Source organism: Melanerpes formicivorus, unplaced genomic scaffold, assembly GCF_026170545.1.
Source record: "Melanerpes formicivorus ecotype bairdi unplaced genomic scaffold, bMelFor1.0.p_v2 SCAF_1, whole genome shotgun sequence".
NCBI classification, from domain to species: Eukaryota; Metazoa; Chordata; class Aves; order Piciformes; family Picidae; genus Melanerpes; species Melanerpes formicivorus.
The window spans coordinates 56814628-56841986 of record NW_027142353.1 but is presented as its reverse complement, the minus strand read 5'-3'; the positions used below and the strand labels follow the sequence as shown (position 1 = coordinate 56841986).

Genomic DNA, 27359 nt, shown 5'->3' with positions numbered 1-27359 from the left:
GGTCACCTGGAGAAGGTAATCCAGGAGAGTGTCCATTTGACTATTGAATATCTACAAGGATGGGGACTGCAGCTTCTTTGGGCAGCCTGTTGCAGAATTAGCAGGGAAGGACTGTAGCCAGACAGGCCAAGGCAAGTGATTTCTGTGCCATGCAGGAAAAAGTTGAACTAAGAATTCTACAAAATGCATGATGAAAGAGAGAGCCAACAGACACAACTTGAAACCAAAACCCAAGATAGAAGGAAAAGCTTTTTTTTCTGTGAGGGTGGTGAAATCCTCCAGAGATGTTTTGGGATGCATATCCTTGGAGATGCTCGGTTTTGCCTGAACAAGATCCTGGGCAACCAGCTCTGGACCTGCTTTTGGCAGGAGGTTTTACTTGATCTCTGGATGTCTCTTCCAGTCTGCATGATTCTGTAATTCTGAAACAAAGAATGAAGCAGTGATTTATAAATTAGAGAGTCGGGAAAGTTTTTGGGTTTGTTCTTGCTCCTTTCATAACTTAGTAATGAAGACTTTTATATTCTTTGTTCTGTTTTTACCAGTGAAGTTCTTACTTTTGTCTCTTGCCACGAAATACTGATGATATTGACAACTAATTTCTCTTCTGAACATCAGCTTTTTTGAAGATGGTTAAAATATTCAGTTAAAAGGAACAATGATCTGTTGTAAGAAAATGAGAAGAGCTGTTCTGGTTCAGAGCAGGATTTGGGACTATACAGTGTATATAAGGTGGCATGCAGGAAAGAGGAATAACAGGGCAGGTACCCCCAAATGGTCTCCTAGCTTCTCACTCTAGAGCTCAGGGGATCTTTTGAACTTTATGCAATATTCCTGTACACTATTTTTAGCAAGTCTCTTTAATTTGTGCTTTTCCAGTCTGTTTGTGAAGACACTAAGCAGCTTTTTCATCCATGACACTCTTCAGTAAGAAACTCTTCTGACCTGTTTATTAGGCGAGCTGACTCCTGTTGTGTGATTTGAAGCTTTCTCTGTTGATAGTAATGTGATTTCCTTCAGCAGTTTTTATGAGAAATAAGCAGTTTCTCTATAGTGCCCCACATGATACCATCTTTGATGCTGTCATTATCCTCTAAGATGTCTTTTTCCCACGTCAAACATAGTCTTGCTTTCTAAACAGTGCTCTTTGGACTCTGCATATTACTCTAGTTCTTTGTTTTAGTGAATCTTCTGTTTATTTATTCCAGATAGAAAGGTACTTATGGAGAAAGTATTCTCAAATACTAATTTTCTACAAAATGGAATTACTGCTGCAGATTCTTAGAGATGAAAGGTAACATGTTCTCAAGAATTAGTAAAAATACAAGTTACTTGAAAACCTTGAGGAAAGAGCCTCCCTGGAAAGCTGACATTTTAGAACAGGAAAACATTACTGGTTTGCATTATGGCTATCTGAAAATAGGCAGGATAGTACAATGTGAGGTTCTCTGATGCTGTCAGTGGAGGAAGCCATTAAGCTATATAGACTTAAATGTTTGAGACACCCAAGTAATTCTGAGTGAAACATACCTGTAAGTATCCATAAAGCTTTTTATGATAATGTTCATCTCCTTGGTTTTGAGTGGTTGAAATATTTTGGATGTTAGGAAGAAGTTCTACGCAGAGAGAGTGATTGCCCATTGGAATGGGCTGCCCGGGGAGGTGGTGGAGTCACCATCATTGGAGGTGTTCAGGAGGAGACTTGATGGGGTGCTTGGTGCCATGGGTTAGTTGTTTAGGTCGGTTGGATTGGATGATGGGTTGGACGTGATGGTCTTAAGGTCTCTTCCAACCTGGTTTATTCTATTCTATATTCAAACTTAAAAGTTTGGGAGTGCTGCTAAGAGTGACAAAGAGAAAAGGAGAGGATGATGATTACAAAGGTTTTAGAAGCAATAAATTTGAGGAAGCTTCAGGCCTTTTAAGTTTTGGTTTGATTTTTTTTCCCTTTGCTGATATTCCATCTCCTTCAGTTGTAACAACATATTTAAAGATGCAGAAATGCTCAAACGCTCTTAGTTGCTGTGACAGCAAGAAAATGAGGACTTTACTGTTAATGCTTTTGTTTTTACCCACAGAATCTTCTGCATCCTTGGGAGTGTTTTTTGAAATGTATGTTCTTCACAGTACTGTTAATGTAGATCTAAGTTTACTAGGTTATTACTAGTTATTAAAGATAGATTCTTCTTGTTGCTTTTAAGTCTGAAACATCTGGGATGAAATCAGTATTACAAGGATGCTTGAAATTCAGAGGTGATGGACATGCTGCTACACATCACTTTGTGTACACGATCTTTTTTGATGTCAGTTAAATAATGAGATATTTGAGATGCTGGTTAGCCAAAGCTATTTCTACTTTCAAGGGGTTCATGTTGAAATGTCTGTTAACACAATGAATCTTTTCCTGTTTGTGCTCTGATCAGCTTACTAAAAATAAATCTACTATAACCTGTATTCTTATCTCTTGAAGTCCTTATGGCCTCAGTTTGATTTTCCTTTCAGACCTAGACCTTGTGAAAGATTTGTTTAGCTGTGCATTGTTTTTTCATTGTATTCCTGAAGCTCTTTGAGGGGTTTGACAGCATATTTGCATCAGGGCTTTTAAATTTACATTTTGATTTATTCTAGAGATACAAAGGCTACTTGTGCATGCAGATTTTTTGGTGGCTGCTGTCCATTAGCCCTGTTTCAAGAAGTGCTTTTAAATTGTTGCTCTGAACAAAATGAAATACCTATGAAACATGCTTTGCTTTTCCTTCTCCGTTTAGACCCTGAAGAGAGGAGGTGGAGGTACTGCCAAATCATTACCCCACAGAAGGGAAGAAATACTAGTTCTGAAGCGTCAATAGGATATTTTCTTGTACTTAGTAGGTAGAGAGTATACCTGATAAGAGACTCATTGGTGTTCTGCTGAAGAATTCTGTGATCACGGTCACAGCCATAACCTCGTTCTATGGGCAAGGAAGGTGCCTGGACTGTTTTTGGTTCTTGTTTTGTTTTTCTGAAGCTTGCTTTATAGTGCTTGAGATACTCGTCTAACACAATGTATTTAATATAGCTAGTAGGTCTGAACAGTGGGTTTTGTGGGTTTTGATGTAGGTGTTTCTGCTCGGAGCAGCTTTCTGTGCTTTTGTAGAATGTTTGTTCCCTTCTGTGCAGATCTGTTGCTTGGCTGACTGCTGTGTTGCAAGATACCGGTTGAGTTCTCTTACCAGATTCAGGGAGTTTGAGTTCTTCATTGCATGCAATAAGCAGCACAGAAACTCTGTAGTGTTTCCTTTGCATGGAGGACTGGAATTAGGAGAGTTGTGAAGTCAGAGGTTCTCTCAATGGTGCTGTTGGCAAGGAAGTGCTGTTCCTAACTAAAACATGATAATGTTTAGGAGTTTGTCTTTACACAGAAGTTTAGCTTTAGGCAGCTTTCCTACCAAGGACTAGAGATCCAACCATAGTGCTTTAAGTGCTCTTGAGAGGATGGATGATCATGAGATTCAGTTTATGTAGGAAGGTCCTGGTGTGGATGCAGATTGAAGAAGTAATTTTTTTCCTGTTTGTTAGACCATAATTTAAAAGCAAAAGCCAAACAGAGTTTTTAACTAATGCATTGTTTTGCTTTGCTTTATGTTGTAGGAATATGGCAAATTAACATCTTGTAGTGGCTGCAGGGCCCAGTGCAGGTTTTTTGACATGATACAGTGCATAGGATGTGATGGATCTATGGAGCTATACTGCTCAGCTGCATGCATGAACACACAGAAATCAAAATATGCAAAATCACAAAGTAAGTGAAAAGGATGATAGGCTTCCATCAGTCATAAGAGCAGATTTATTATTTTGTTTGGAAGTTAGAAGGCTGGAGTTGGTGGTTTCGTTTTAGAATTGAGCTATGTAGATGTGACTGTAGGGTTTGTAAGTTACTGGGGAAAAGAATAAGAAAAAGAAAGCGATCTGACATTCAGTATTAGTAAATGGACCCAGGAAGGATTTTTTTCCCCACTGGTCTTTTTTGCTTTGATGTCAGAACTAGTTCTCAACTACCTCAAGGCTTTCTGGGAAAACAATGTTAAGCTGTGATGTGCTCTGATGTGTCATAGAACAATAGTACAATTTTCATGCATGTGAATTAATACTCTCTTGTCTGTGATCTAACCCCACCCCATTTTATCTCTTCAAGCCAGGGGAGGTTCAGGTTGGATGTTAGGAAGAAGTTCTATACAGAAAGAGAGATTGCCCATTGGAATGGGCTGCCCAAGGAGGTGGTGGAGTCGCCGTCATTGCAGGTTTTCAGGAGGAGACTTGATGGGGTGCTTGGTGCCATGGGTTAGTTGTTTAGGTGGGTTGGATTGGTTGATGGGTTGGACACGATGAGGTCTCTTCCAACCTGGCTTGGTTTATTCTAAATAAAGGTTTATTCTAAATAAAGCAACAACTGGAGAAGGATAGAGGTAGTTGTATATGGGTATTCTCTAGGTATAATTTTCCTCCAGGTGAAGGGAACTGACAACTAACTCCAAATGTGTGTTCTTCAATGCGTTGAGCAGCATAGATCTCAGTTTAGCAAACACAAAGTTGAAAATGCTCCAGTAAATTTTGTAGAAGGTTGCAATGTCATGTTTAACGCTGATCCCTAATGGAAGAATTCAGCCAAACCTCTGCAATTTCTTTTGTTTCCTGTGACTTGTAGAAGCTGACTGCAGAGCAGATAACTCTTGGCTTTTTACGTTGCAAGGGTGGGAAGAGCTGACCTGTAATCCAGAATTACTATTTTTTTTTCCACTACTCTTTTGTGTTTATTTTGTTTGTAAAATGCGTTTTTCTTTTAGGTATGGGAATAATTTGCCACTTTTGTAAACGAAACTCTTTACCTCAATATCAAGCCACAATTCCTGATGGAAAACTGTACACCTTTTGCAGTTCCAGTTGTGTAGCTAAATTTCAGGTTAGCTGTTGTGTTAAAATTTTCCTCCATAAATCTTTGTGTGCCTGTGTTTGTATTAAGCATTTGCGTATTAAGCTAACTTGCCTGTATATCCTTGTTTGTGAGTTTTAATTAACACAGATGCTTCTGGCTCACAATAATTTCGTTTACCAAAGTACTATTCCATAATGATAACACTAGCTGCTACCTTATGTCCAATAATAGCAACCTATTTCTCCTTGATTCTTCAAGAAAACATGGAGCAGTGTCAGTGCTCATCTTATTCTTACCACCATAGCCTCTCTCTGCTGATGAACCTTGCTGTTTTGCATTCTACTAGACACAGTAACAATTCTCACATTGAATACTGCACTAACAAAAGTGAGTCATGGTGAATAGTGACTGCCTTTGAAATGAAAGGTTAGTTCCAAATCCATTAGAACATTTATGGATAAAACTAGTTGTTTTAAATTGTCCAGAAACCAGAGTGTTGAAAGTCTAATTCTAGGATCACTGGGAGAGTCTGCTAAGCATGTGGAAAATGCCATGGTTCTAAATGATGTAGAATATCTTCTAGTGATTAGGTGATTAAGGAACATTTGAAAAGGATAGGTTTCAATTCTTGTATGTAAAAATTGTTTTCCCAGATATGTGTTGTAGAATTGGTAATTGCCTCCTCATGTTGTCAAACAGTTACACCCATGCAGGGTTTTCCCATTTGTCATGAAACTTTGCTGTTTTCTGTAATCTGGAAAGCAAATAAATTTCTTAATTGCTTCCTTAATATACCCTGAATAGGACTACCATCATGTAGTCCTGTTCTGTGCTTCCATCCTGACCAGTTCAGTGGATGTCTGCCAGTGGAACTGATTAACAAAATAGATGCAGATTGTTAGTATGTAATGGCAAATCTGTAGTACTTACTGTAAACTCATTTGGCATCTATTTTATTCTTCATGGTCTTATAATTGATTGCAGCCCCAAGAGCTCTCAGAACAAAATTTTCCTGCTGAGTGAGGAAAATAAAGCTAGTGAATGACAAACACAGCCTGGGCCGCCTTAGGTTACCAGATAAGTCAACATTAAGCAACATTATTGACTATGACTGCCAGATCAGTTAGTGCTTGTTGTTGGTTTCTGTTCTTGTTGGTATATTGCTGTTGGTTCTCTTGCAGTTTGTGCTACATTTAGATGTTTCTCTTTAATGTTCCAGTGAAGTTTAATTAGAGGAGCCATAGTCTCTGGAGTTTTTGGTGAAGACCCCAAAACGTGTAGGTGGCCACTTGCTTCCAGTTAGTTTGCTCAAATGTCTGTTGGATTCTGACTTTCTGATAGTTTTCATTTATTCCCTGTATAGAAGAATTAATGTTTTATTCACCAGTAGGTTAGAGTCAATTGTATGAGAACAGCTTATTTGTTTGGGTCATGCAGTGTTCAGGTGGAAAGAACAGTATAACCACATTGGACTGTGTTTCCTTCAGGCTTCTGCTACACCTGAGTGACACAGAAGGGACTGAACCTGAACCAGAAAAATGGTTTAATCCATTTGGTCAATTGCAATGCTTTCTGTAATGATATTTTGAAAACTGAGCTGATACACTAAGATACTCTGTATTTTTCCTTGCTTAGTACTGAGATAACTCTTTGTTTTAATTTTCTGGCATTACATGCCCTATGAGGAGAGGCTGAGGGAGCTGGGATTGTTTGGAGAAGAGGAGGCTCAGGGGTGACCTCATTGCCCTCTACAACTACCTGAAAGGTGGTTGTAGCTGGGAAGGGGTTGGTCTCTTCTCCCAGGTAACCAACACCAGAACAAGGGGACACAGTCTCAAGCTGTGCCAGGGGAGGTTTAGACTCGAGGTGAGGAGGAAGCTCTTCACCGAGAGAGTCATTCGTCATTGGAACGGGTTGCCCAGGGAGGTGGTGGAGTCACCATTCCTGGAGGCATTCAAGAGGGGATTGGACGTGGCACTTGGTGCCATGGTCTAGTCATGGGGTCTGTGTTGATAGGTTGGACTCGATGATCCTCGAGGTCATTTCCAACCTTAGTTGTACTGTGACAGAAAGTAACTACTGTGAGATTAATCTCTTTTTCTTACTGTGCCTGTTCTTGTCCTTTTTCGTTGTTAAGCGTTTTTGTTCTCAGAGTAATTGCTATTTTGGCTCAGTGTCTCCCTTCTGCAAAAGTTCTAGTCCTTTTGGTTTACAAATGAGTTAGAATATTTAAATTCCCACTTTATTTGCAGTAGTTCATGGTTGGTTGTTATCTTATTAATAACTTTTTGCTTCTAGGTAGTTCTTGGTTACTGTATTAAATTATCTGAAAGATTTGGTTGAGCTGCTTGTGCAACTTATGTCCAAAACTATTATCTCCTTCTTGTGGACACTCTGCAATGCCATTCATCCTTGTAAGAAAGAAGGTAACAGAGGGATAATGCCCTTCTTGATAGGACTTTTTGGTTTGGTAGTTGGTGGTAGAATAGCGTGACTGTATCTTGTCTTCTTGCATTCATTGTCTTGGAGGGTGTTACTACAGAATTCAGGACAGAACTGTTCCAAAGTTGTAGTGTTTTGCTGTCAGTACCTTTACTAAGTCACTTGAAGATCTTGCTCTGAACTTGTCTATTAAGGAAAAAGAGACTGCTAATTTATTTGTCATGTTCATGGAGGCTGTAGTTCTAGTTAGCAAGTGTGTATGTGTCTCCAAATACAAGCTGTCTTGCAAAATTTGTGCCTTTTTTTGTTAGTGTATGGCTATAGCTGGGGAGTTGTAGGACTGATCCATGTATGAATTACAAGTACAGTGTGTGTTTTAGCAGGTTACTCATTGTGGTTATTCGCTGATGTTCATTCATTGTCGTTATGGCGTATGTAAGTGTTCTTTACTACATACCTTACATCTTTCTCACACACACATTTTAACAAGGGAGTATGTTTTGGCAGGAAGCATAAAGGAAATTTGGCATGCTTCTCATAGAAATACTTCCCCAAATTTGATTACAATAAAAATAATTGAGACTTCCACACTGACGTTGGAAGGTCACTGTTTTTCCCTGAGTGTAAGGCAAGTGCTTGGTTCCTTCCCCAGTTAATTAAGTGCGGTTGATACTGCTTGTGGAACAGTCCTGGTAGGGGACCATTTGTAAAGGGTTCCTCATATGTTTGCTTATATTTCATGTTAAGAATTACAGAAAAAAAAAAATAGCTGCAGTCTGGATGCCCTTCCATGTATACAGTTGTGTGCTGAAGTGTTTTGACACTTTGATTTTGTGTTGCTGTGGGTAAGGATAACCCCTCTATTGCTAGCGTTCTGGTGGCAGGCACAGGCCAGGAGCTGTACTACTGCACTGGTCTTCTCAGAAGAATCCCTAAGCAGTGTCTGCCTACTGTTCATTAGTAATCTGGCAGCTTAAAACAATTTGAGGTGGTTGCATTAAAGGCTACAAACCACTTGACAATGATTTTTTTTTGCTTTGCTTGACACTTTCTATGCTCTCGTTGTTCAGGACAGACTCAGGAAAAATCAGATTAACCATGACTGTTTTTTGATTGAATTTAAGATATTCAGACAAGTACATATAGATGATTTCAAACTTATCTTTGATAAAGCACAGCATTGATAAAACCTTGTTGTTCAGAACAACCTGTAAAAGATTTTAATGAATTTGTGATCTCATAGTGGCATGATATTTTTGTGTGCAATAATCTTCAACTTCACTCTTTACTATACAGAAGTAGTGTGATGGTTTAACCCACGGACAGTAAACAAAAGCTTGGCTGAACGCAGTCTGGGAAGCGAAATGGAAAGCTGTATTTTACAAGCAATAATGGAATGCAATGAATATATGCATAAAGATACAGTATTCACAAGATTATACAGGATTTCACAAAAAACCAGACAGCACAGAAATCCTCCTTGGGCAGGAGGATTCTGCCCTGCTTTCCCCCAACCTCTCCCTCCCTTTTCCCTCCCTAGTTAATTAGAAGAAAATAGAAAAGGAGAAATGTTAGAGGGATTTTTAGCTAGCTCAAAGTGTCTTTAAGAAGTTAGTATTGCTTATCTCAAGATTGTTAGATGATAAGAGGTCTCTCTCTGTCCAGAACAGCAGCATGCATGCCAGCAGAAAGAGACAGAGTGAGAGAGAAATGTAAGAGCATAAAATGACATCCCACTCATCTGACCAATGAAATTCATTTAGAACAATCTTTGGTTTTCTTTTTACACCAGCTGAAGATCCTATCTTAAAAGGCACAGCCATGCTTGGTGCCATGGTTTAGTTGATTAGATGGAGTTGGATGATGGGTTGGACACAATGATCTTGAAGGTCTCTTCTAACTTGTTCTGTTCTCTTCTGTTCTGTTCAGTTCTATTCTATTCTGTTCTGTCACAGGTAGTCCTGAATGGTAAGCAGGATGATACAAACTTTAAAGAGGCATACGAGATCATCTTGTGATTAACAACTGGTTTTACAACCATCTCCTGCTTGTTTTAGAGCTTTGAGTAATATGAATTCAGTTCTTTGCTGATTTCTGTGGGACAATACTTAGTTGACCATAGGAGTTTATGATAAGAAACACTGGTTTTATTTTAGAAGCTGTAATGCTTAAATTAACAAGTTTTGATTTCAAACAGACTCAAACTCCATCATTCTCACCTCTTTAGCTCTTGTTACTGTTCAGTTACCAGCTCCCTGTAGGGGCTGAATTTCTATCCTAGTGACCAGTTGGGAAAAGAAATAAAAGAAGCTAATGTTGGGATACTTGGAAAACATGGTTCACTTTTCACCTGTAACCTTCACAATATAGGGTGTGTCACAGCTGATTTTCATTGGCTGAACACTTAGTACAGTTGGTCTTTATTCCTCCCTCTGTCTTCAGTTGTCACATCTGCTAGTTCTTTAACATTTCCTTCATTCCTGAGCTGGAAGTGGTGGGTATACTTGCTTCTTGATTTCTTTCTGTTTTCCACCAGAACCTCTAGACTTCCATTGTGCTTCCATAACCCACGTGGCAGCATGTATTGAACATGGTGTTTACTCTGTGAAGAAACCTGCAAGTGCAGAAAAACACAGATGAGCTCCCATGTTAATACAAGTCTTCAGCTCAGAGCAGCCGAGGTCTAGTAAATACCTCTCAAGTACAGGGAATTTTGCTAGATGCAGTGGGAAAAATATGACAGTACTGTGTGGGCATCACTGTTGAAGTTTTTATAAGACAAAGGACCATTAGCATAATGGTGGCATTACTACTGCTGAATATGGCATTTTGCTATCAGGTCCTGTACATGGGTGGGAAATGCACATGACTGTTTCATGTCTGCAAAGCCCTGATAAAGAATGAGTGCCTCTACGTAAAATGATACTGTTTGCATTGCTAGCTAGCACTCAGCTGTTCTGGTCCACTAATATAAGGGTTTATATTAGTAAGTAGTCTCATTGCTTTTTTAATTCTTTTTTTTTTTTTTTAGTGTACATAAACCCTTAGTAAAATGAGAGTCTGAAGACAAGTATCCTGTAACAGAAATGTTTAATCTTTTCACTGTTAGAAAGTAGAGAAGTAGTAACAAATCTGTCTGAGGAGAACTGCTCTTTAAATACGTATGTCTTGTTGCAAGTGCTGTGGGTAAGTTTGTTGAAGACAAAGGAATTTGTCCTGGATTCTTCAAGTGGCTGGGATTGCTATTCTTCAAGTGGCTGGGATTGCTACTAATTCAGTTTGTCGTGAACATCACACGTGTAATGCACTAATTGCTGTTTGATCTAGGGAAGATGCGAAAAACTGTCTGGGGGGCATACAAAAAAACTACAGATGCTTTAAAACGGAGTTTTCTATCTACTGGTAGCATCAGAGATACATAAAGTGGATTATGCATTTACAGAATTACATTTTCATACCTACATATGCAATCTATAGTATTTTTTCTCAGTATGAAGAACCTTAATTTAGGATCTGGCTGAATGGTTGCACCTTCCTGTCATGGCGTTTGAGGCCAGCTAAGGCCTAGTACCTGAGTAGATTCAGGGTTTAAGCTATGAAGGCCTTTTACTTTACTGTTTGTGTTTTCAAGTGGCATGCTGAGGTAAGATGTTGATAATCTACCCTGTTTGTAGGTCTTTGACTTTTTGTGACTAAGGCAAGTTGGGAAATGTATTTATCAGAAAATACATGTTTTATGTTTAACAAGGTTTGAGAGAGTTTGTTTTGTTTTGTTGGTGTTTATAATTACTCATAAATAACAGGCATTAGAAAGGTAAGGTAAAAAAGTACAACCTGAAGTAATCGCTGTGGAAGCAAGGGTAAAGACTTGAGATGAGGAAACATGCAATATCAAGGGAAAAGACTAACCTGTTGTGCTTTTGCCAGAAGTGCTCCTAAGCTTCTTTATAAACTCCCATTCTTAAACACTATAGGCTTAAATGAAAAGACACATTTTGCTAACTTTATATTTTAGCAATGTGTGTGTGTATTTATGTTTTTCAGACTCTTAGTGTGCAGTCTTCAACAAACGGTCAGTTCGTCTCTCCCAGCGATATTCAGTTGAAATGTAATTACTGCAAAAATTCTTTTTGTTCAAAGCCAGAAGTACTGGAATGGGAGGTAAGCATTTGGGGTTTGTTTTTTCCTCTTACTTTCGGAATGCTGACATGTATAGCTTTAAAGCGGTATCTTCAATACAGTTTTTCTGGGTAGCTATTTTGTAAGCTTAAAAAAATCAAGGTAATAAAATCTACCTGGTTCTGTAAGACATCAAGATAAAAGCAGAAGGCTTTGCCCATAAACAACAAACAAAGAAGCATCTGTGGAATGTAAAGAAACTTGTAATTTCTCAGATGAAGTGGAAGCTTGAAATCTACTTCCATCTTCAGTTACTGAATGAGTAGACACGATAGATCATTGTTACACATCTTTATGAACTGCGAGAAGTAACTGAAGATTTTATGCTAAAAATGATTGGCATGTTTTCTCTGTAGCATTTTCATATGAAATTGTATTTGTAGCATTCACTGTCAGGTTGAGTGAGTTTGTAATTTTTAATGTTGTAAGTCATGCCTTAATTGTGTATTTGCACTTCTGTTTAGTTTGCATGTTAAACTTGTTACCCTAATGGCAAACTATTGAAGTTACGCTATCCAGACCTTAAGATTTTTATCCCTAAGCCCTATTCCTGATGTTTTGCAACTCTGCATTTAGAACAAAGTGTATCAGTTCTGCAGCAGAGCGTGTTCTGATGATTATAAGAAACTACACTGCATAGTGACATACTGTGAATACTGTCAGGAAGAGAAAACACTGCACGAGACGGTGAATTTCTCTGGCATCAAAAGACCCTTTTGTAGTGAAGGTATGTATTAGTTGTTTTTTTCCTAAGGTTGGTCATTGCACTTTCACTTCATTTGACTTGCTATGTTAATATTTAATGTCAAATTTTAAGGTAACAACTCATTCTCTTGTACTTGAGGCTAAATCAGAAGTTTCTTCATTATTATTAATGAAGCACGTGTACTCATGAGTTTATCTGTACTGCTTTTGTAGCCTTCAGTTGAGTGTTTCACCTTTCACTCCAGGTTAAGGAAAAGGGGACAAAGGTGTGTGTATAAATGTACATGCACCAAAAAAAATTTGCAAAAATGCCCTTTTTTGGTTGGTTGGTTTGGTTTTTTCCAAATGTATGCTGAAGAGCCTGTACCAACACTACCTGTATTGAGGAGCACACAGTTTGACAGATTTCACAGGTTGCACTGGGTTGGGAAGAACCCTCAAATGTCATGTTGTCCAACTCCCATGCAATGAGCAAGGACACCTCCAACCAGATCAGGCTGCCCATGGCCACATCAAGTCTTATCCCTAATGTTTCCAAGGACAGGGCCTCAACCACGTCCCTGGGCAAGCTGTTTTCTTTGATTAGTAGTACGATGGTGGAAATCCTGTGTTGGCTTAGAGTGGTTATTCAAGCAATAGTTCAAGTGATGGCTGTTGATACATGTTTCATAGTTCCATAGTTTCATTCAGGGTTGGAAGGGACCACAAGGATCATCTAGTTCCAACCCCCCTGCCATGGGCAGGGACACCCTACACTAGATCAGGCTGGCCAGAGCCTCATCCAGCCTGCTCTTAAACACCCCCAGGGACGGGGCCTCGATCACCTCCCTGGACAACCCATTCCAGGGTCTCACCACTCTCATGGTGAAGAACCTCCTCCTCACATCTAGCCTGAATCTCCCCACCTCTAGCTTCATTCCATGTTGACTACTGTCATAATATACCCTACTACTGATTTGGATTTTCAAAAAGAAAACAAACTAAAAAGGAGGTAAATGGGCATAGAGTTCTTTAAAGTTTGATTATAATATTGTTTTAATAGAAGCAAAACATGGTCTTACCAAGAACCCATTATTTCCACTTCTGGTGAGCTGTGCTTTGGTGTTGGTATTTAATCTTGATCTTAGAAGTTTAACTGTGAGTATAGATTACCTATCTCTGGGGAATATAGTGAATATTTTCTTTCTTTAGCTGTACTAATAATGCTTTCACAATCATTTGATAAACCCTGATAAAGAGCTCTTTTTTCAAGCAGATTAAACTGCACATGTGTGAGTTTGCTAGCAGCAGGATCTAGTGAAGCTGGAGATGGGTAGAGTTGCAGGGCTGGAGGTAGCCTTCCCTCTATGCTGTTCCCTTATAGCTCTGGACTCTACAATCTTGTTTCTGATGAATGCAGTGTGGTGGGTTAGATTTCTTCACCATCATTACTTTCTTCTTGTGTCCTGGACTGCAAACTGGTAGCCTGGGGCTGGGGGTAAGGACAAAGCAAGACCCAGTTTTACAGTGTGTCATTGCAGCGCTCAATAATCAGTCAGAAACCATTTCTATAAATAAAACAGTTCCACAGGAATTATTCAAAGATAAGAGCAAACTTTGGGGGGGGGGGGGGGGGCTGGACATGACAGTAAATGCTGATGTTACTATAAATACGTACAACTTCCTTGTGTTAAAGCTTGGTGGCTGTCACAACAAAATGAGATAAATTCACAATGCAAGTGGTGCCACATTATTATTTCCATAGAGACCTTTCTGTACGAGGAGGCTCAACCTATATGTGTATTGCCTGTTTGAAAATTTGAGAAAGGAAAGAATACAATTACTACATGGGGGGAACCCATTGCCTAGGACCAGAGTTTTCATGTGTTGGACTGCCAACTTAAGAGCAGAGATTATCTTTATGAGGATAAATAATGCCAAATGTTACCACTGAAATAAAGTTTATTGGCTTACTGTGGTGATCTGAACTGCTGAGTAATAGAAGGTAGTCAAAAACACCCCTAAGTAGAATGTAACTTGGATTGCACACATTTATTAGCTGTAGCTTAGATCTCCTTTGTGATGCTGTGGGATAACTGCTTAGCTTACCATGGGACAGGAATGCAAGTTTATGTAGTGCACTTCAGGAGCAAATGTATTCACAACCAAGAGATGTTTATGTTATCGCAGGAAATGAAGCTCTGCAAAGCTGGCCTGCCAGATGGCTGAAGGAGGGAGCCTTGTGAATATGAGATGGCCCTGTTTCAGCTAAAACTAATGAAGCAAGGTTAAAACAGCAAAACTACACAGCCTCCAATCCTATTTCAGAGGCTGTGGTGCCTGAGAGGAGACCTCTGCCTGATTAACTGCAATTTTAATAATAAAGTTGGCACCCCTCCGTATGCTAATGAGCCAAGTGGAGTGTGCTAAACATACTGGACTCTGTTACTCAACTCCACCCAAATCATGCTAAATATCTTGTAGAAGGCAGAGACAGACAGGGTTAGGGCATTAAAAAATGAGAGAACATCATCACTCTGGGTGGGTAAAGACTCTGGATTTAGCAAGTATGAGGACAGTCTATGTGCTGTGCTCCTTTCCCAACACAGGGATGCCTTCCTGGGAAGAACTGCACATTAAATAAATAGCTTTTGCTGCATTTCTACTCTGTATTAGATCTATTGCAAAGATTTATTTCTTCAGCTTTGTTGGATGTTGCTCAGGATTTATTAACTTGAGCTCAGCCTTGCAGTTTGTGCATTTATCACTGGCAATCCCAAATCTGTTATATTTGTTCTTTTAATAAATTTGACTATTTAATTATTTTAACTTTATGAACCTGTGCTTTGTTAGAGCACTGGAAATAAAGAGGCAAATATTCATTTGGTCAAACAGTTCCAGTAAGAGTCCTGGACTCAGAAAGACACACATTGGGATCTTACCCATAACATAGCGCATGTGTACGTAAAAAAAGCTGTGGTACTCAATGAAAAATAACTACTGACCTGGACAGAAGCTCTGTAAGAAATAAACTTGTCCTGGTGTTTTAAAGGAAACCCAACAATTGTCATTGCTGCAGAAACAGTGGAATCTGAGAGTTAAAGAGTGTTTAGAATCTGCTGTGGAGAAGAGAGGGCCAGGTGTTTAGGTGGATTGAGGGGAGGTCAACAAATAGAAGTTCTGTCATCACAGGTCACAGCTTTCTCTTAGCTTTCTTCCAGGCATCCCAACAGTTTTCCCTTGATGTCATAGTCTTTTTCCAGAAATGTCCCAGATGTTTGGAAAGCAATAAAACTAGTAGATGTACTAAACAGACTTGTTGGATATGGAGGCCGTGCTGGTTCTGATACTGCAAAGTGTTCAAGAGATGTCACCAACGTGGATTATTTTATTGGGCGTGCAATTAGTCGTCACCATAAGACAATGTATTATGATTTGAGAGGAAATAACTTGGGGGGCTCAGTTACAGAAGTTGCTGGCATTTTTGGAAGAAACTGAACTCTCCAGGGAAAACACTGTACAATTTCAGATGTGTGTTTATAAAAGAAGGCTCCTAGATAAAATTAACAGAAGTTAAACAGGTGTTTGAAGTTTCTGCAAGAGTCTCTGATGGGAAAGCACATGTAACATCAGCCACAGATACCCCTTGACTTCTTATGCCTGCTTAGCTGGAGTACTGAAGATGCTGTCATTCCTCCACTCCCATTCTTCATACCTGATGGGTTTTTTTAATGTGCACATTGCATACATATTTACACACAAATCTTGACACCCACATTAAGGTCTCTGGGATCAGTATTTCTGTGCAATTCCATTCTCTCTTGAGATGTTTAAAAATAGTTACAGTGACTAGCTGAAACTTCTATTGCAATAAAGTATAAGTTAAACTGATCTCTAATTGGTGCTAAACACACCTATTAACTTCTCAGAGGAGTACAGTGTGCTTTTTCTGTTTAGTGTCCAAAACAGGGATGCTATGTGGAGGATGAACAACCTGAAAGGACTAGTTGAAAGCATCTAATGTGTTCCCCTGGTGCTGAGGCTTTGGAAATTAAACTGTCTGGTGTTTTGACACTAGAATGTCTCATTCCAAAATACCACTGTCTACATTAAATAAGATCACAGAATCACCAAGGTTGGAAGAGACCTCAAAGATCATCAAGTCCAACCCATCACCACAGACCTCATGACTAAACCATGGCACCAAGTGCCACATCCAATCCCCTCTTGAACACCTCCAGGGATGTATATGACAAAACAAGATGATCAAAGTTCCTTGTGGATTTTTATGTATGTATAGTTACATGAATGACAGGATAGGCTGTGGAAGTTTTTAATCCTTAGAAATCTTCCAGTTACTGATTTGTGGTGTTTTTTAATATATCTATATCTATATATATATCCCTTGTGAGGCTCTTAAGAGAACAAACCCTTTTTTTGCCATTCCAGCAACAGAACTATTCCAGGATGAGTATCACCATATTTTTTTCACTTGTAGACTTACTTTGCATTTAAGTCATCTTTTCAGTAGAACTAAGTGTTATGATTTCAGTAGCACAGGCTTTTAAATTTTATAATGTGAGTGTTAATACCACAGATTGATAGTCAGTAGCCTGCTTTTCAGAAGGCCAGTAAGCTGGGGAATAACTCAAGCTATGTGATGCTTGCAAGTTTCTTTCAAGTGTATAAAGCAGATAAAATATAGCTGTGAAACTAGCAACTCTACAGTCATCTTGATGGCATGCTAATAACATTTTTGGGAATTGTGGGCTTCTGTGAATGAAAATCAATGCAGGCAATTCTGATGTTTTATCTAGGAGATAACCCCTTTTGAAATACTGGAGAGCTGACAAGTAGAAAAAGAATTTAGGAAATTAAGTTATTTCAGGGCTGTGTGCGCCTAGAAAAGGTGTCTATTGAGTTAAAGCACTGTAGATTTGAGTGGTGTTTTTCCAGTCCCTGCTGCGTGGTGGATTGATCAATAAAGTATGCTGTGAAATGTTTTGTTGATTAGATTTATATGAGAACATTACAGATGTTGGAATAGCCTAACCGTAAGTGTGTTCAATTTTATGCAGGTGCTTACATACAAATATTTCACCTGAAATTCATAGTGGTTCCTGTTACCAACAAGTTTCAAAACTGAAGTGTGATAGCAAGCATTGCTGTGGTGGTTACAGCTGCTGGGCTTCTCTGATGGGTGGAGGACTGAGGAAAAGTTGATTCACTGGCCCTGCTGCACTGAGCTGCTGTTTTTCCTAGGTGAAGGGGGTTGCCATCAAGCCTGCTTAAACCTCTTCCTTCCTGTTGTTTAGTTTCATTTTTGTTAAATGTGAGAGCTACAGAAAGTGTTCAAAGACAACAGGGCTTGTAGTTTACATTATCACCTATCTATTTTTAGAGACACTGATACACCTTGTAAAAATGTAGAGAATTTGTGCTACCATACAGAATTTTTTGAAGGCAATAGTATCACAGTATCACCAAGGTTGGAAGAGACCTCAAAGATCGAGTCCAACCTGTCACCACAGACCTCAGGACTAAACCATGGCACCAAGTGCCACATCCAATCCCCACTTGAACACCTCTAGGGGTGGTGACTCCACCACCTTCCTGGGCAGCACATTCCAATGACGAATGACTCGCTCGGTGAAGAACTTTCTCCTCACCTTGAGCCTAAACTTCCCCTGGCGCAGCTTGAGACTGTGTCCTCTTGTTCTGGTGCTGGTTGCTAAAGAGGAGACTAACCCCTTCCTGGCTACAACCACCTTTCAGGTAGTTGTAGAGAGCAATGAGGTCTCCCCTGAGCCTCCTCTTCTCCAGGCTAAACAATCCCAGCTCCCTCAGCCTCTCCTCAGAGGCCTTGTGCTCAAGGCCTCTCCCCAGCCTTGTTGCCCTTCTCTGGACATGTTCAAGTGTCTCAATGTCCTTCTTAAACTGGGGGGCCCAGAACTGGACACTCAAGGTGTGGCCTAACCAATGCAGAGTCCAGGGGCACAATGACTTCCCTGCTCCTGCTGGCCACACTATTCCTAATGCAGGCCAGGATGCCATTGGCCTTTTGGCCACCTGGGCATACTGCTGGCTCATGTTTAGGCAGCTGTCAATCAGCATCCCCAGGTCCTTCTCCATTTGGCAGCTCTCCAGCCACTCTGACCCCAGCCTGTAGCTCTGCATGGGATTGCCGTAGCCAAAGTGCAGCACTTGGCACTTGGACTTGTTGAATGCCATCCCATTGGACTCTGCCCATCTGTCCAGTCAATCGAGGTCCCTCTGCAGAGCCCTTCTACCCTCTAACAGATCAACATCTATTCCCAACTTGGTGTCATCTGCAAATTTGCTGATGACTGTCTCAATCCCCACATCCAGATCATCAATGAAGATATTAATGAGGATGGGGCCCAGCACTGATCCCTGGGGGACGCCACTGGTGACTGGCTGCCAGCTGGATGTGGCACCATTCACCACCACTCTCTGGGCTCAGCCTCCAGCCAGTTCCTAACCCAGCACAGAGTGTAGTGGTCTAAGCCACGAGCTGACAGCTTAGACAGCAGTTTGCTGTGGGAGACAGTGTCAAAAGCCTTGCTGAAGTCCAAGTAGACAACATCCACAGGCCTCCCCACATCCACCAGACAGGTCACCTGATCATAGAAGGAGATCAGGTTGGAGAGGCAGGATCTGCCCCTTCTAAATCCATGTTGGCTGGACCTGAGCCCTTGGCCATCCTTCAGGTGTGCAGTTACTGCCGCCAGGATAATCTGCTCCATCACTTTCCCTGGCACTGAGGTCAGGCTGACTGGCCTGGAGTTTCTGGGTTTAGTAAAGCAACCATTTTATGAAAAAACTATGCCTTAACTGCAACTTCTGATTGTGTGCTGCTTTGCAATAGGACCTCTCAAAGCTATCAAAGATTAGTAAGTAGAACAGAATGTGGTTAGAGCAATGAAAACATAATTTGGTAAATGTAAAATTTCATATGACAGTTAAATGTCTTGCATTAAGGAAAAAATGTTCTGTTAAAAGCTGTCAGTTTTGTGCTTCACCGAGCTCTTATCTCCCTCTCTGCAGCTCAGACAGTGGTCTACCGTGCTAAAGTAACTTGTGCTTGCTCTGGTACATTGCCAGCTGCGTTACATAGTTTGGTTTTACTTCTGACCAATTCCTTTGGTAGTATCCCTCTGAGATCAATTCTAACATGGTATTTCAGCTTCTTTTGAAGGTTTATTTGGTGTTGAGTTGGAATAACCTGGCAAAAGGGAGCAACTGTAAAGCAGAAAATGTCTTAAATGCTGGAAAATGTATGATCCATAAAAACACCCTTTCACAATTGCAAGAGTCATGTTGGTTTTGAGGGAAGATACTCCTTTGCCAAGTGGAAGTCAGCCGCAGAGAGATTTTGAGTTACTGAAGCAATATGATTTTTGAGTGCTGTAGGTGAGGGTTACAGTGGGACAGGGGATTTGGAGTACCTCTGCTAGAGAGACAAGCTGAGGGAGCTGGGGTTGTTCAGCCCAGAAAAGAGGAGGCGCTGGGGAGACCTGATAAAAGCCTTCCAATACCTGAAGGGGGCCTACAAGGATGGAGAGAGACTTTACAAAGGCCTGTAGTGATAGGACAAGGGGCAATGGCTTCAAAGTAGAGGAGCAGATTCAGATTGGATGCTAGGAACATGTTCTTTGCTATGAGGGTAGTGGAACACTGGAACAGGTTGCCCAGGGAGCTGGTTGGGAACCCATCCCTGGAGATACTCAAAATGAAGCTCGACAGGGCTCTGGGCAACTTGATCTAATTGAGGATGTCCCTGCTGACTGCAGAGGGGATTGGGCTAGACCTTTGGGAAGTCCCTTCCAACCCAGACCATTCTACAATTCTATGAAAATCAAAGCATTGATCAGCTACAGTGGTCCTTGTTAGATTGATGTTCTTCAGGGTTATTTCCACTGTTGTATCTTCGAAGAGGTTTGAGATGATTCTTTCAGTGAAGACAACATTGACTGTTGCATTTAAGGGGTGATGGCAATGTAAAGTGCTGAGGTTATGAGCACAACAAGAAGAAAGATTATAAAGATATTTCTTAGTAACATGAAAAAATAATTGACTTTAAAAGATGTAAGAACAAGCAAAAGCTGAGATAGGAATAAGAGGTAGGGTAAATGGAGGAGTTAGTCATTAATACCAGACAGTAGCAGGATAAACTGAGGATGTATAAAAGTTAATAAGAAGATCATAAAAGGAAAACAAGAAAGTGGGACACACAGCTTCTGTTACACAAAGAAGATGGACTCTTAGTGCTAATCCAAGCAGGACCCAAAATTGGATGCAGTACGTCTGTGTTCCTAAGGATAGTGATGTTCATTGTGAAGCCAGACACAGTGGATTATAGAATGTGGATAGGGAAGAGGTGAGTTTTGCATTTAAATATATACAAAGGGAGACAATAGAAAGATGTGCATACAACATAGCTCCAGAAATCTTCAAGACCTACCTTAAGATGCCATAGGCTATTTGATACTACAGGGTTGTGATAATAGGTCTGTTCGTCTCCAGATTAAGCTGTTAAAAGGTAACAGTTGAAGTTATTACAAGATGAGACCAGTCTTGTTTAACATCCTTGTTAGTGACATGGACAGTGGCATTGGGTGCTCCCTCAGCAAGTTTGCTGACAACATCAAGCTGTGTGGTGCAGCAGACATGCCAGAAGGAAGGGATGGCATCCAGAGGGACCTTGACAGGCTGGAGAGGTGGGCCCATGACAACCCCATGAGGTTCAACAGGACCAAATGCAAGGTCTTGCATCTAGGTCGGGGCAATCCCAAGCACCGATATAGGATGGATAGTGACTGGCTTGAGAGCAGCCCTGAAGAAATGGACTTGGGGGTGCTGGAGGATGAGAAGCTCAGCATGAGCCATCAGTGTGCACTTGCAGCCCGGAAAGCCAATCACATCCTGGGCTGCATCAAGAGAAGCACAGGCAGCAGGTTGAGGGAGGTGATTCTTCCCCTCTACTCCACTCTGGTGAGACCACAGCTGGAGTACTGTGTCTAGTTCTGGAGCTCCTATTACAGGAAAGATCTGGAGGTGCTGGAAGGTGTCCACAGAAGGGCCAAGAGGATGATTAGAGAACTGGATCACCTTTCCTGTGAGGACAGTCTGAGGGAGTTGGGGCTATTTAGTCTGGAGAAGCAGAGACTCGAATGAGACCTTAATGTGGCCTTCCAGTATGTTAAGGGGGCCTACAAGAAAGCTGGGGAGAGACTTTATAGGGTGTCAGGTAATGATAGGACTAGGGGGAATGGAACAAAAATTCCATGGGTAGATTCAGATTGGATATTTGGCAGAAAGTCTTCACCATGAGGGTGGTGGGACACTGGAACAGGTTGCCCAGGGAGGTGGTGGAAGCCCCTTCCCAGAAGGTTTTTAAGGCTAGGCAGGATATGGCTGTGAGCAACCTGATGCAGTGTGAGGTGTCCCTGCCCATGGCAGGGAGGTTGGAACTAGATGATCCTTGAGATCCCTTCCAACCCTGACAATTCTATCGTTCTATGAAAAAACAGCAACTGTGTCTGTCTGTAGCTTGAAGGAGGACAAGGCTAGTGAGTACAGCATTTCAGAGGTACCTCCTAGCAAATACAAACTTTGTTGCTTTAAGGATAGAACAGTTACTTCCTCTAAAAGATGCTATTCTCTGTAGTCAGAAGAGGGTGGTGTTGAGGACTCGGGAAGTATTTCCAGTTCAGCATTCCTTTTTCACAGCAGCTCATTATGTGAATGTGCTGAATTTCTCACAATTCAGGTAGGTGCTGCTGGTAGAATAGCATCAGCTGTTTAGTAGTTTGCTTGCACTGAGTCATCTTCAGTCGAGTGCTGGAGCACCTCTCTTATGAGGACAGACTGAAGGAGTTGGGGCTGTTCAGTCTGGAGAAGAGAAGGCTCCCAGGTGACCTAATTGTGGCCTTCCAGTATCTGAAGGGGGCCTACAGGAAGGCTGGGGAAGGACTTCTCAGGATCTCAGGTAGTGATAGGACTAGGGGGAATGGAATGAAGCTGGAGGTGGGGAGATTGAGGCTGGATGGGAGGAGGAGGTTCTTCACCATGAGAGTGGTGAAGCCCTGGAATGGGTTGTCCAGGGAGGTGGTTGAGGCCCCATCCCTGGAGGTGTTTAAGCCCAGGCTGGCTGAGGCTGTGGCCAGCCTGATCTAGTGTGGGGTGTCCCTGCCCATGGCAGGGGGGTTGGAACTAGATGATCTTTGTGGTCCCTTCCAACCCTGAATGATACTATGATACTATGAGTGAGGCATGTTTCCTACCCTAGGTAGTTCTGCAGGGCTGGACCTGGCAATTTTTCGGTCTGCCACAGTATGGAAGCATCTCGACCTGAAATATGACCAAAGTAAAGCTTTAGAGGAACTGCTTGCGTGGCTGCCTGTCAGTAAGCCTCTGTTGCATGTGTTCAGATCTGCATTCTCTCTCTACAGTTTGTGGGGAACCAAAGTTCAGGGCTATGGGAAGGGATAGGCTTTGTGTTTGGTTTTGCCTTGAAGCCAGAATTCTAATAGCATAATTTAAGATACACTACACTGATCTAACAGAAACTCAGCTGCTACTTTTTTGCCCAGTTTAGACTGAATTGGAGATAATTCATCTGACAGTGCTTCTTAGTGGTCTCTGAGACAGTTGATATGGGAGTGATATTCTGTTAGAACTTTGCTAGAAGGCATAATGAATTATCTGTGGAGCTTCAACCAAATGATTTGCACTTACATTTTTCTTTGAAATTAGGAGCTTTTTTTTTCTCTTAGAGTAACTTGAAAGCACAAAATACTTCTGTCTGGTCACACAAACTTCAGCAGAAATGCTGAAGAACTTAAGCTTTTATACATGTCTTTTTGTGCAAAATGTTGGTGCTGTCAGCTGTTTGTCTTAGCTAGTGCTCATACTTCAAGAACCTCAGGTACCCAGGTGAGTTAGGCTGGCCAAGCCCTCAGCATTTTAGTGTTGATATCATAAAGATCAGACAACCATTGCTTTTTGTGTTACTTATCTTCAGCATCCTGTCAGTCAAAGCCCACTTCTTGATGACATCTACAAAGCCAGCATGGAAAAAGACATTTTGTTTTCCTTTTGGCCAAAGTGACAAGATCTTGAAGCAACCAAGTATTTGCTGGTCAGGTGGATTAATTTACCAATTACAAAGACATAAAAAAGCCCCTATCAGCCAAATCTGAGGAACTTTGTGCAGTATGTTGCAGAAAGTCCTGTACTTCAATATGAGAAGTCTTCAGGATTGTGAAAGTCTTTTGTCAACGTGCAGAGTTTTATAAAGGTGGATGTTTATCTTCTGCAGAGATCTCCTTCAGCAAGAATCCTTACAGTCAGTTATCTATAAAAAAATGCAGTGTTTTGGCATTTAATCTTACTAGCTGGAATTTTAGACTTTTTGATTCCTCTTAGTTAATGTTCACTGTTCATTATTTTCCATGAGTCACAGCAATGTAGGAGATGTTAACCATAGAACGAAAAATTCCTTGCCTTATAGCTTTATGTAGGCTATTTAGCCAGGTGCATATAGCTTACCTGATTGGTAGTAGAGTACTTCTGCTAATCTCTAGTCTCAAAATGTTGATGCAGCATTAAATGGCTCCACTGAGATGTGACTGAGGAGGAGGATACATTGTGCTGCTGAGCTTTCTGTCTTTGGAGTTGCAAAGCAATTTAAAGAATCTAATAGAGTAGAATTAATCAGGTTGGAAAAGACCTCTGAGATCATCAAGTCCAAGCTATCATTCAGCATTATCTAATCAACTAAACCATGGCACCAAGCACCCCCTTCAGTCTCTTCCTAAACACCTCCAGTGATGGTGACTCCACCACCTCCCTGGGCAGCCCATTCCAATGGCCAACCACTCTTTCTGTGCCCTATACAATAATGAGAGATTCTGGCAAGAAATTTTTAGTGCTTTCATGAGTGCTTTTAATTAATAGTTTGCTCAAACTGCTATTTTCAGGACTATTTCTTTCAGAGCAGTGTATATAGCATCCAAATTAGTTGCACTGTAAGGATGATGGTTTGATTTGGCTTTTGCATCTGCGCTGCCTGGTTTTTTACTAGTAATTTTCTATGCATTGTTGTTAATGAATCAGATACATAACTAGAAAAACAAAAAGCTTGACACAGTTATTACCTATGGTGTCTTATTTGTACTTTATAATTCTCTTTTTTGATGATAGAAAATTTAATTTGTTAGAAAAGCTTTTAGCATTGTAAGCTAAAATTCCTCAATATGCTTTTGGTTTTGGATGGTGGTGTCTGCTGCAGCTTCCTCTTGCATTCTTGTGCTGTTAGTTAGTTTAAAATAGTATCTCAATTTCACACATAAGAAATTCTACACTAATAGAGAAGAACAGAAGTAATTTAATTGACATTACTGAATACATTATAATATTCTGTGTGTCAGAGGAAATATGATACATATTGAACTTCATAACTTCCTAGAAGTACAGAAACCTCCAAGTGTTAGACTGTATGCCCTAGCAGTACGGGCACTTGACAGATGTACATTCTGATCTTGGTGGTACTGTGATACTTGGGAGATCATAAAAACAGGTGCAGTGCCTTGAATTAAAGGTCCATATAGATGTTATCTCATCCCTCCTGTGTTTCACATAGACAGTTACTTCATCCTCTCATGCTGTTCTCTTCTCTGAAAGTTAACCACAATTACAGAGATACATAGATACATAATACATAGAATCATAAGGTTGGAAAAGACCTCAAAGATCATCAAGTCCAACCTGTCATGCATGATTTAGGCATCATCTTGATTGACCCTAGATTTAAGGTAGTTTGAACACTTTATGTACTTAAAATGGCCTGTGTGAGAGTAGCAAATTAGAAAAGACATTCTAACATATTAAATGCATTCTAGGATGAATACTGTAGAATGCATGCAGTATGTTAGAATGTCTTCTAATTTGCTTGAGGGAGGATCAGGTTACTGAAATATGTAGCTCTTATTGTGGCAACCTTTGTATTGTGACTTCAAAGCAAAGGAAAAAGGAACAGCAACCCAACCAACTCACCTGATGTGAAAAGAAAAAGTAAATTCATTGTGTGCAAACTCTTATGTGTGTAAACTCTTACTATCCCATAATTATTCTCAGTATTGATCACTGCTTACTTTGTGGTTACATTTTTAAAGAAACTCCTCAGTTATTAGGTCATCCTGTACCTATTAGTGTTCTTAAAAACCATGAGTTTTCTTAGTATTGTATTAATGTGAATAAAAGTAGTAATCCTTGTTGATCACTGAGGGTAGATACTGGGTTTGTGTTGTCTAGCTTAGAATTTCTGCACATCATTGTCTGGGTATCTAGCATTCTGAGGATGTGTCACTGAGCAATGTAATTCCAAATCAATGCTTTTGCATGGGTCTGTATGAAAAGAAAATTATGTATTTTTTCTGACTGTTCATTCAGGGATTTGATAAGAACAGAGTCAAGCATAGTGTTTTGAAAAAGATGCAGACATCACATGATACCATAGAGTTGTGCAGGAAAAGTACTCAGGTAAAAATGTCTTGAAATACAGTCTGTTATGCAAACTGAATTTGTCTGAAGCTCCAGTTGTTAGCTGCTGTTGTATGAATTGAATTTTCAGTATTTAACTCTTTAACTGTGATCTCTGTAAAAATTACTTTGTTCCTAATGTTTAAAATCTGTTTCCAGGCTGCAAGCTGCTATATAAACAAGACTTTGCAAGACGGTTAGGACTGAGATGTGTTACTTGTAATTACTGCTCACAGCTGTGCAAAAAGGGAGCAACTAAGGAACTTGATGGTGTAGTGAGAGATTTCTGCAGTGAAGAGTGCTGTAAAAAATTTCAGGACTGGTACTACAAGGCAAGTAACTCAGAATTTTTGACGAGAGCTCCACAGTTTAAAAACCCACAAATGCACATGTGAGGATGTCTCAAGGACTATGCAGCAAACGTGGCTTACTCCAGCAGAGCATTTGCTACACAATAAGCAAACCCAGTAATTCCATCATTTGAGTTTCCTTAAATCCTAAGGCAGCATTTTACTATCTGATTTTTATTAATTCATATGGCAAGGAAGTCTTGAGTTACAGAAAAAGAAACTACTGTGTGTATTTCTTAACTTTGCAACTCCTTTTTTTTTTGTCCTCAGTCAGTACAATATTTTTCATGTCAAAATGTATTCAGAATGTTGAAAACACTGTTAATAGCAGCTTAGATGGTACCTTGAGTTGACTGATGTTAAACTAGGTTAGCAGAGATTTCTTTTTTGTGCGTGTGTGTGTTCCTGTTTTGCCTCCTTTTGTGCCTTTTCCCTTCTTTCACAGTTTGAACTACAGAGGCGTTGATTGTTCAGTGTTTCCTAGCGGAAAGGATGCCAAAGGGAAAAGCAAGACCAAATGGATTTCTAATAAGTTTAAATCAAACAGATGGCATCTGTTTCTAAATCTCTGGAAGCTTAACTACCTTGTGAAGCACAATCAGCATATATTTCACGTTAAGAGGTTTTGGGTTTCCATATTTTTTGAAAGAGAGAGAGGTGAAATTGAACTGGGTTTAACTTGTGGTTAGTGCCATGGATAAAAATTTGACTTCTGTTGTGAACATCTTGGAAAGCTACATTGAGCTGCACTTGTGGATGCAATTGCACACAAAAAAAGGGCTAGGTACAATTCTGTAACTCAAGATGATCTACCTACCATAAAAGAAGTGAATCTCCAAAATACCAGATATGTCTTCAATAGCTGGTTGCAGAAATGTTACAGCCACTAACATGGTAGTCTTTGTTTTGAATAATGTATGTAGGGTCTGGTTAGACATTCCTGAAAGTAAACTACTGAAGACCAGAATATGTTTCTTCTGTCTCACGTGAAAATAGAGTGATGAAACTTGCCTGCAAAATCCTTACACTTAGTGAAATGTTAACTTCATACAATAATATTTAGTCTATATGCCTTAAAATCTTGGGGTGTGGGGTAAATTTTATCCCTGCAGAAAAAGTGCCTTCTGATAGAGAACTTAATAAAGTTTTGGTGTGCTTTAGCAATCTCTTGGTGATTCAGCAAAGAGTATAGCCTGGGTGTGTGCATAACAAACCAGTTTCATGTA

General features: G+C 40.3%; 1 protein-coding gene across 13 annotated transcripts in view; it reads left to right on the top strand.

Moving 5' to 3' along the window:
- ZMYM2 (zinc finger MYM-type containing 2) overlaps positions 1-27359 on the top strand; it is a 101989-nt gene that overhangs the window by 50082 nt on the left and 24548 nt on the right. For 12 of the 13 annotated variants that reach the window (XM_068144420.1, XM_068144372.1, XM_068144365.1 and 9 more), the window contains 3 exons: positions 11399-11515; positions 12110-12260; positions 25943-26115. In XM_068144420.1, coding sequence (XP_068000521.1) covers positions 11399-11515; positions 12110-12260; positions 25943-26115 — 441 coding nt within the window. Of the gene's footprint in view, positions 1-3630; positions 3782-4823; positions 4940-11398; positions 11516-12109; positions 12261-25942; positions 26116-27359 lie in introns of all 13 variants that reach the window. The other variant, XM_068144433.1, reaches the window with a different exon arrangement.